This window comes from Pelophylax lessonae (genome assembly GCF_965119305.1).
Source record: "Pelophylax lessonae genome assembly, chromosome: 1".
Taxonomy (NCBI): domain Eukaryota; kingdom Metazoa; phylum Chordata; class Amphibia; order Anura; family Ranidae; genus Pelophylax; species Pelophylax lessonae.
In genome coordinates this window covers 329123424-329134349 of record NC_138768.1, presented here as the reverse complement: position 1 = coordinate 329134349, position 10926 = coordinate 329123424, and the positions used below count along the sequence as shown (strand labels likewise).

At 40.9% G+C, this 10926-nt stretch overlaps 1 protein-coding gene across 1 annotated transcript in view; it reads right to left on the bottom strand.

Moving 5' to 3' along the window:
* Positions 1–10926, bottom strand: part of PRMT5 (protein arginine methyltransferase 5) — a 40953-nt gene that overhangs the window by 16163 nt on the left and 13864 nt on the right. The window contains exons 4-10 of the mRNA XM_082261969.1: positions 10608–10742; positions 10388–10506; positions 10265–10314; positions 9001–9164; positions 8443–8604; positions 7798–7875; positions 5400–5458 (exon numbers count right to left, since the gene is read on the bottom strand). Coding sequence (XP_082118095.1) covers positions 5400–5458; positions 7798–7875; positions 8443–8604; positions 9001–9164; positions 10265–10314; positions 10388–10506; positions 10608–10742 — 767 coding nt within the window. The remainder of the gene's footprint in view (positions 1–5399; positions 5459–7797; positions 7876–8442; positions 8605–9000; positions 9165–10264; positions 10315–10387; positions 10507–10607; positions 10743–10926) is intronic.

The following is a 10926-nucleotide window of genomic DNA, read 5'->3' as shown; positions in this document are numbered from 1 at the left end:
GCAGTTGAAATGGGGGGGGGGGGGGGGGGGACTGTTGGCAGGAGGAACTCGGCCAAAACCCAGTCGTATGTGATCTCCCGAGGCATTTAACTCGCAGGGCAGCCCCCCGTCCAGTGAGGCTATATCTCGGCCGACCTAACACGGAGCTGAGGTCTGCGCGCAATCGCTGGCCAAACTGGGGTGACCGATGGATCTAGCTTATGCAGCCCGCCGCCCAGCCCGGCAGTAGATTGTAGATCAGAAAAAAAAAAAAAAAATCAAGAAGAAAAAAAAAAAAAAAAAATACTATCTAAAAAATTTTGCCAGGACCAAAGATCCCAGCAAGGAAATGGGTCCTTACTCCTGAATAGGCAGAAAGAGTGGCTAGAGCAGAGAGGGAATATCCATAGTTGCAGCCAGATTTTCTGCCTAGTGTCCTACTCCTTTAGGGAGCAGTATAACCCAATGGTTATGATCAGGAGCTGTGTCCGTCAATAAAAGAAAGGGGAAAAAAAAATAAAAAAATTCAATATTCAATGGGCTCAACATGCCTCTTAGGAAATTTCTTGGGGTGTTTACTTTCCAAAACAGGGCAATTTTTTTTTTGGGGGGGGGGGGGGTGTTGTACTGCCCTGCCATTTTAGCACTTCAAAAAATGAGATAGGCAGTCAGAAAGTAAAAGCTGCATAAAATTCCAGTACATCCACACATCATAATTTATACTCTAACTTTGGTGCAAACCAGTAAATATACGCTTGAGATTTTTTTTTTTTTTTATCAAAGACATGTAGCAAAATACATGCCTATATGTATGACAAAAATTGAGTTTATTGGATTTTTTTTTTAATAAAAAATAAGTAGAAAATTTAATTTTGTCAACATTTTTAGTTTATATCGCAAACTACAGAGGTGATTAAATACCACCAAAAGAAAGCTCCATTTGTGGGGGGAAAAAAAGACAAACTCCATTTGGGTACAGCATCGCATGACTGCGCAATTACCAGTTAGTCACGCAGTGGCAAATTGCATAAAATGGCCTGGTCATTTGGGGGGGGGGGGGTTCAGAAGTGGTTAAATAACCATTTACCTCCAACCTGGCTTCAGACTAGGCTTGGGAGGGGGTGGAGGAAATAAGACATATGGTCAATATAAAAATCCATGGCTGTGCCAGATTACACGAGCCTTCAGCAAATATATTCTCAGGACTGCAGTTGGACCAAGTTTGGAGCCATGGTAGATGTGTATGAGAACAGTTAAGAGCCGGTTCACACTGAGGCGATCCGACTTGCCGGGGGGGCCTGTGAAGTCCACAGCGCGCACCGCGACCTCAGAGCGATATGTACAGACTTCATATCATTGAAGTCAATGCAGGTCGCCCCAAAGTAGTACAGGACCCTTTTTCTAAGTCGGAGTGACTTGTGTCGCTCCTATTAGAACAGGTCCTGTGCTAATCTATGGCAAGTCGCCCCAGTGTGAACCAGCTCTAAGGCTTTAGCTGCCAGGGCTGTTTTTGCAATTTTTTTTAAATTTTTGTTTTCCCCCCTACACGGTTTAAAAAAATATTTTAGGCCAGAAGATTACCTAAAACCCCCCCAACAAATTTTCTGAATGTAGACACCATGGAGAATAGAATGGGGGTAGAGCAATTTTAGGTGAAACGGTTTATCAGGTAAAAATACACTTAAGTTAATTTTAGGGCAAATAAAAATATTATTTGTTAAAATATAGAAGATGAGATTGCAACAAACTGTGGTACTCTAAACTTTCCATAGATGACGCAATAAGAGCCTCTGCTGATCATTAGTTCCATTAGATCCATTAGAATAGTCGCTCATAACATCTTCCCCACCCTACATTGGGACATTCTATTTGATTAGTCGGATGAATTAGTCCCAATTGGCTTTCACATTTTCTTAGAGCTTTTACCCATTGCCTATTAAGCTTAAGACACAATATAAGGCAATTTTTATATTGTTTTATGATTTTAATTGGTGTATGTTATCTAATTAGCAGAGTATGTTCCACCGCTGTATTGCAAAACAGCGGAATGGAATATCGTGCTTTGGATTACCTTTTTTTATGTATACATCCAGTTCTTTAAGACCCAGCTTCCGGTCGCTGCAAGTCCTATTTAGCCTAAAATTCAGCTGTTGATAGGCTCAGTAGAATGGTGACATCCCCGGCCTTTAACCCGGATGTTTACCTTCTTCAAAGACAGGAAGTCTCCTAGGCAGACCCGAGTGTGAAGTCACTTCCTGTGTGCACTGGGGAAGACTGACATCCCCGGCCTTTAACCCGGATGTTTACCTTCTTCAAAGACAGGAAGTCTACTAGGCAGACCCGAGTGTGAAGTCACTTCCTGCTTGCACTGGGGAAGACATACATTGCAGACACCGGAAGTTCGGCACACATCAGGATATTTAAGGGCGGATGATGGCGGTGCTGGCTTACTCCTATTTCCGTAGACGACTGTTTAGTGGAAACACGTCACAGAGGGGCGCCGCATCGTCATTGCAAGTTGCAGAGGACCGCACTGCAGGCGGCCACGGCCTCTCCAATATCGGTATCGGTTTCCTGTGTCCATTAGTTAACATCTAACTAAGTGCACTGGATACTTTTGTTTTAATAAATTGTCAAAGGTACTGCGCTATGGTCGGATTCTGTTTCTGTGAGATACACGTGGAAGCCCTCACCTGTGCGGAGAGTAACACCCAGAACAAGAGTGGACCGGGATTGGGTTGAGACACCGAAAGATCAGTGAGACAGTCGCCTTTTGGTTTGAGCGATCTGGTAAGAGGCCACACTTCCTATCTGATTATTTCACGGTGACCTCCCTGAATTCCCAAGACACTACTGGGCTGATTATCCGTCCGTAACCTCTTTTCTCTATGGTAAGGGGCTAATCCCCACAAAAGGTGGTGGAACCCGTCTGCACCCCACGGATCTAGAGGAACCCACAGAGTGGACTTTACTTTAGCCTGTGAGGGGACGATTGGGACTTTAAGCACTTTTATATGTATATGGACTATACACTGAGGTGGCAACCATTGAAATATTGGACACTTTTTCTTTGAATTACTTGTGCACTTTGTTGGTTTATGTTGGTATCACATTATCCATTTATCATCACCTATTCACCATAACACACCCAAGTATATGCACCAGGGTGTATAGTATTTACTGTACACCCGTTTAAGTGCACATCAATTTTGGAAACACATCACAGTTATATGGGGGACACTCATAGTGTCACACCTTTTCCTGATTTGTGACACCAGTGAATTTTAGCGCACCCGATTTCTTTTCTACACATTTTTATCACCATTTGGTTCGAAGGTTGCAGCTATTCACATTACTGATCCTGCGCACTTATTTAATTTTATACACAAATAAATATATTATTTGGTAAAATATAGAAGATGAGATTGCAACAAACTCTGGTACTCTAAACTTTCCATAGATGACGCAATAAGAGCCTCTGCTGACCATTAGTCTAAAGTTAAAGCCCAACTCCAGGTTTTAATAGACTTAAATAGCTTGTTTGGACCAAGCTCCTGGTGTTTAAGGAACTCAACTCTGCGCCTGGGAGAGGAATTAACTTGTGTGACCTCTGGTTCTAAATAACTTCCAAAAATGATCAAAGGATGCGATTTGCTGAGACCCATCTGAGGGTGTGTCTAAAGACTGGACAAGAGAGTTTGTGAAAGATTCAGTGAGATGTATGTTAGCGTAGAGACCCCCCTTTCTCCATCTCCTTACCTACTACTTTACCCCCTTATTTGTAACTACAGTGCCTATATTATACCCATTTGTAAGCAAACCCGATCCTTATATGAAGATGTAGTCATCATAGCCATCCATTAGAATCAAGGTACCTACATGATACTTTTTTGTGACAGATCTCGAACATACCTGGGGTGCTTGGAGGCAATTGATACAGCAGTACAGCCACCCAGTCGCTTCTATGTGAACGTCTACTTGTCAGATTTACACATATTAGCAGCCGGGAATGTTTGTAAACCACCTGCTGCTGAAGCGAAAAGGTTTCAGCCATAAGTATTAGAGTAATAGCGAAAATTAGCCAGCAACTTTGTGTACTCAGAAGTTCAAGTCTTTATTGGCTACATGTAAAATACACAGTATAAACATCTAATGCATTTGCACCATAGTGGCCTTACTCCTAGAATGAGTAAGGTTACTATGGCCAAAATGCATTAGCTGAGCTGCCGCCTAATACTCGTTATTGCTAAAGAATTGTGTTTTATGTGTTTTATGTGCATTTTTTGGGCTGCCTGCACCTGTGAAAAATGGGCATGTGATTCGAACGCAAATTGCAGTGCGTTTTTACAGAGATTTTCCATTTCAATGGGAAGCTGCGTTTTTGGTGCAGTTTCCAACACCAAACCAAAGATGCAGCATGCAGGACTTTTCAAAACACACCCCACCTGTAATGTAGTGGTGTGAAAAGTCCCTTAGGATTTAAAAAGGGAAACATTTTTATCTTGCAAGATAAAAAAAAAAAAAAAGTATCAGCATGAAAGGCCCCTAAGTGTTAAGGCACTGCACTTTCCAGCCAGCAGCATTGGTCTTTAGCTGAAGACTTGTTTATGAAGCAGTAGAGCTTGGGTTGTATCTAGTGACTATGTGCTAGAGCAGCTTTAAGGGAAATGAACTGACCTTCTTATTCCAGAGATCACTGCCAAGCACAATAACGTCAAGAAGAGTCCCAGCTGAAGTGCATTACTATTTTTCACATTAACTTTACAACCAAAACAAATTTGCTGGCATTCTGGTCAATTTAAGCAAATATTACCAACCTTTTTTTGTTACATCCCTTTATCCAAAGCTAAAGATTTGCAAAATAAAAAACAGAATTCCAGCCTAAATCTAATTAGTTCTAAAAATGTCCCCCCCCCCAAATATCAGGAGGAAGGAAGGAGGAAGAAGAAGGTGTATACTTACCCAATTTTGAGCCCGCTGTCTTCTGGTCACGTGATCTGGTTCCCCTGTGTCAGCGAGTGGTGGCTGAAGGGGAGAGGGAGCACCAACAATGGCTTTGGACTGAAAGCCTACGAGCAATGTCAACTCTCCTAGGCATTCCCAGTTGCTTTTGGGAGTTCTCTCCTTCCCCCAGCAGCCATCACTGGCTGGCACAAGGGGATCACATGACTGAACAGAGCCAAGGATAGAGAAATATATACATTTTTTTTTTTTTTTACAAGGGTTAGTCAGCATAGGTGTTAGGAGGGAAGAAGGGACATGTTTTAAGACTAGTTAGGTTGAGGCTGGAATTCTACTTTAAAAACACACTGATATTAAAAATTGAGGAAAAAACACACAACATATACATACAATATAAAGATTGACCTGAATGCAAAAGGCAGTAAATCAGATAAATTCATACCACTCAACACACTTACTGTATGTTAGTATCCTTCTCTTCCTCTGGGACTCTGTCCAGCAAACACTTATACACAGCCTGAATAGAAAAACAAACGGTCAAATCAGATGTTCCATATTAAACCCCCACTTTGAGCCAAAACTATATATAATTTTTTTAAAATTGAGTTACTGAAATAAAAGTAACTTTCTGATGATATTCTTTTTGAGAAGGACCTGTAAGTATTCACACCCTTTGCCATGACACTCAAAATTGAGCTCAGGTGCATCCTTTAACCACTGATCATTATTGAGAGGTTTCTACAACTTGGAGTCCACCTGTGGTAAATTCAGTTGATTGGACATGATTTGGAAAGACACACACCTGTCTATATAAGGTTCCACAGTTAACAGTGCATGTCAAAGCATAAATCTAGCCAGGAAGTCAAATGAATTGTCTGTACACCTCCGAGACAGGATTGTATTGAGGCACAGATCTGGGGAAGGGTACAGAAAGATTTCTGCAGCAGGTCCAAATGAGCACAGTAGCCTCCATCATCCATAAATGGAAGAAATTTGGAACCACCAGGACTCTCCCTAGAGCAGGCAGCCCAGCCAAACTGAGCGATCGGGGGAGAAGGGTCTTAGTCAGGGAGGTGACCAAGAACCCAATGGTCACTCTCCTGGCAGAGCTCCATCACTTCTCTGTGAAGAGAGGAGAACCTTCCAGAAGAACAACAATCTCTGCAGCACTCCACAAACCAGGCCTGTATGGTAGAGTGACCAGACAGAAGCCACCCCTCAGTAAGAGACACAACAGCCTGCCTGGAGTTTGCCAAATATGCACCTGAAGGACTCAAGACCATGAGAAATAAAATATCGCTAGTCTGATGACAAGCAACATGTCTGGGGGAAACCAGGCACTGCTCATCACCTGGCCAACACCATTCCTACAGTGAAGCATTGAGTTGGCAGCATAATGCTGTTGGGAGACTAGTCAGGATTTAGAGAAAGATGAATGCATCAATGTACAGAAACCTCCTTGATGAAAACCTGCTCCAGAGCACTCTGGAAATTAGACTGAGGTGAAGGTTCATCCTTCCAACAGGACAACGACCCTAAGCACACAGCCAAGATAACAAAGGAATGGCTATGGGACAACTCTGAATGTCCTTGAGTGCAGAAGCAAGACTTGAAACCGATTGAACATTTCTAGGGAAAGATCTGGAAAATGGCTGCATACTGACGCTCCCCATCCAACCTGATGGAGCTTGAGGGGACCTGCAAAGAAGAAATGGTAGAAACTGCCCAAAAAGACTTGAGGCTGTAATTTGTGTCAAAGGCGCTTCAACAAAGTATTGCGCAAAGGCTGTGAATCCTTATGTACATGGGATTTTTTTTTTTTTTTTTTTTTAATAAATGCGCAAAGATTTCAAACAAACTTCTTTCATGATGTCATTATGGGGTATGGTTTGTAGAATTGGAGGAAAAAAATTAATTTAATACATTTTGGAAAAAGGCTGTAACATAACAAAAATGTAGAATAAGTGAAACGCTGTGAATCCTTCCGGATGCACTGCTTAAATGCAAAGCACTGTGTATATTAAGTAACCGTACTAATAATCACAGGCTCATGGTTGCTATGAATAACAGTGTGGGTTTGTTTTTGGCAGCACAAATGCCACTTAAACCATTGACATAAAATGAGTAGATCTCTCTAATCTGTGACCCTTGTGGTTTCTTTTAGAATACATGAAAGCCCCTCTGATAAAAGAGCAGGGTCAGGTTGCAACTAAATCCTAGTACACACGGTGAGATTACTGGACTAAGGATTGACACTTTTTTCTTTTTTTCTCTTTTTTTTTGTGCATGCTAGTTTCCAGATCGAAAATGTAATTTGTTGTAGTGTATCTGTATTGTATTTTTGGATGAAAACTCTACTGATTAAACAAATGTACTATCTGGTATGGATTGAGAAACCTTTTTGCGTTTGACCCTTCAGAAAATTCTAGAAGAAAGCCATGCACTAACGATTGGATCATTGTAGGATTGCTTCAAAAAATTTTATTTTTTGTACAGGCCTTAAGACTTGTTGGGGGGGGGCGATGAGGTGATAACAGCCATGTAACATGATTTCATGATTTCCAACCCCTCCCATTAACTACACATGTGGGGATGGGAATATCCAATCACACATCTAAATAAGAGTAAAAACACAATATAAGGAAACATAGCGCTTGCATGTAGGTTTATTGCTTTACCTAGTACACTGCAGTTATGCCTAAATGAAAAAAGAAGCCCTGGGCAATCAGGGCATGTTCCCTAAACTCATTTTGTAGCATCAGTGGAGTGTATCATTTTATCTAGGAAATACATGGTAAAACCAGCATACCCAATTTACAAGCCATACAAATTGTCTGGGTTAACATGCAAATGTACCTGTTGGTACTGAGAGTATTTCACTGGATCCTTCTCAAATACTTCATATGTCTGAGATTCCAAATTATCCATCAAAGGCTAAAAAAAAAAAAAAAAAAATAATAATTTGTGTATTAATCAAATGACATTTCATTAAAGTACAACTGTCATGAGAGGCATATGTGAACTGCCATTACTGGTCTGCTTCAGAAAATAGCTCCCCAGCTCTCTGGCATTCACCCCCTTACAACTGCCTAATACATACATATGTGCAGGGGGAAAAAGGATGGGCGCTTCAACATCCACATACTGCACATGTGTGTTGCTGGGCAGCTGGTATTTCTGTGCTGAAAGAAAGCTCACAGCACAGAGATCGAGCTGTTAAAAAGAACTCTTGTACCTGCTAATGACTGACAGTCAATCATAGTGATCACGTGATCGGCCGATCTTTCCTACCTGCCACTGTTCAGACCTTTTTAAAAAAGGGACACCAGAGCAGGTAGGAAGGGGTTGATGTTTCGAGGACATGAAACATGTCACAAAGTCAGAGTAAAGTCTGACCCTACCCTTGCTCTGAGGTTTAGGAATCAAACTACTGAAGCCAAAAACATTAACTAGAATTTCTAGAAGGAGAGGTTGGCATTTTTTAATGAATAAAATGGTTACCTGTAGTGGGGACTGCAAATAATCCTCATATCCTTTGGCAAACATCTCATAAGCATTTGGAGGAGGTCGATTTTGACTTAAATACTCTAGATACTGTAAATATGAACAAAAATCTTTCTCCGAGTGATGATGTGAGCCTGCTATCACAAACTGCACCTCCAGCTGTAAAGCAGAGAAAAAGGATCAGTAAAAGCAGCAGACAACACTTATGCCTGCCATACATGGCTCGAATTTTGGTCGATACAGGCAATTAGCCAAAATTCAAGCCTTGTGCAGCCCTGTCAGCACCACCCAGCTTTACAAACTGACTGCAAAAACTGAAGGAGCTGGGTGGAAAACTGTTGGCCAAACAGTGATGAAACCAAGCATCATCGTTCAGGTATGCAAACAAATGTGGATGCCGGCTGTCCAAATACAATAGCCATCAGTGGAGATTCACGCTGTTTAGCATGGATGCAAGAATTTAGATTGTGCTGGTTTCACCTGTGGCCCAAACCAAAGAAATCTGTACGTGTACGGCTAGCTTCACAGTCATGTTCTAATACTGTACTGTCTTACCTTAAATAATCTAAAGATAAGGCGCTGGTGCACTTTGGATAGAACAGGAAATCCTTTCTTGTTGGTTAGAAAAATGTAAGTAGGGAGAATGGCTGCCTTGATGGGTTCTCCCAACCACCGGTCGATAATACTGCTACTAGGTAGGTCAGCCCCAACTTCAATAGCTAAGGGTATGACGGAATAATAGATCTGGTCAGACAATATTTAAAACTAAAATGGATGTACAGGTAAACAATTATAAGAACCTTGTTTGCATAAAAATATTTAACATGGTCACTGCTGACTAGTTTGGGAAGATGGATAATTTAAAGACGTTAACCTCACCATTAAAAGTAGAACTAAAAAGGCTAAACATCACCCTCTCTATTTGTTCTGTTTACCACGGTCATTGAAAGAACTGTAAAAAAAAAAAAAAAAAAAAAAAATCCCAAGTTTTGGTTTGTCCCCAGAAAATAGGGCGGAAATCTTCCATTAGGGGACACCCAAGGGATTCCTTTAACTTGCAGGGATTTCCTAGCACTTTATGTTTTGGCTATGGAACAGAAGTGAAGGGGGACAAAGATGGCAAAATAAATAATGACAGGGGATTATAACCTTTTACCCTATCCAAAATGAAAAAAAAAAAAAAAAAAAAAAAAGTTTTGCCTATAATTCTACTTTCATTCAATGCTTGTCAATTTGCTATGCCAAAACAGGATTGTAGTTGAAGTAGAAACTCCTGACCTGCACAATTGTTTCCATTTAAAGTAGAACTAAAGACAAGGGATTAGAAACACTTGGCAGTTTTTATTGCTGTCTGGGCCCTGGTTAATGCGATTCTACGCGCTTGTCCTGTTTACCATTACTATTGAAAGGAAAAGTAAAAGAAAACCCCAAATTTTGGGTTGTCCCCAGAACAGTAATGGAGGGAAATCTTCCAATGGGGACACCAGTTCCGGTGACCTGGGGGTCCCCAAGGAATTCCCTTAATCCGCAGGGAATTCCTCTCACTTCTTCTGGCTATGGGACAGGGAGTGAAGGCAAATCTCCGCAATTGGACACAGATGGCCATAACAAAAAAAATAAAATCTGATGGGGTTATAACCCTCCCTTGCTCTATTAAAAAAAAAAAAAAATTACCTATTCTATTTTTATATCTGCATAAGCAGCAAGTCATCAAGATCATTCCCCATATTTCTAACCTTACAGCATCTTTTTACGATACATATGTTTCTCTAAAAGAGTTTTTAACAGAATGATACAAAATGTAGCTTGGCTATCTCACCTAAAGCAATTCTTTTGTTGTAATCACATAGTGTCCGGAAATGATGCCACCTAGGAGATATGTTAAGATTATAAGCACCAATTACCTGGAATGTGCCATACATTGCCATTTATGCCATCTTACCAAAGCCAAGTCCGTTCTTCCCCATCGTTATCCTCTCCTTCAGACCGAGGTAATGGTTCATTGTCTATGAGGTCTTCTCGCAGATCATCTGGTGCCATTAATGGTACTCGCATCCAGAACTAGTAAGCAGACAAAGAGGGTATAAGCAATAGTATAAAAAAAAAAAAAAAAAAAAAAAAAGAAGGAGCCAACACTGTATAAAGGGACCGTATAGTCTTACCATTGTGGAATGATGGCCAGTGTGAATGTGATTTGTTAGGAGCCGAGCCAAGTTGCTGCTATCCTCACTTGTAACCGGTATAAGAAATGCAGGAAGTCCTAGGTATGCTGAAAAATGTAACTCCTGTAGCAAAGCCTATAACAAAACAAATAAGCGATATCAGTTTTAGTTTCATAAATGCAGTTTGTTTCCTGGGAATGGACACACCCACCATTTGCATGCAACAATTTTAGAGCTTATTTTTATTTTGTTTTCTTCTTGACCACTGACTTATGTTTTTTTTTTTTTACTAAATACGAAAGATCACATTATATACAGA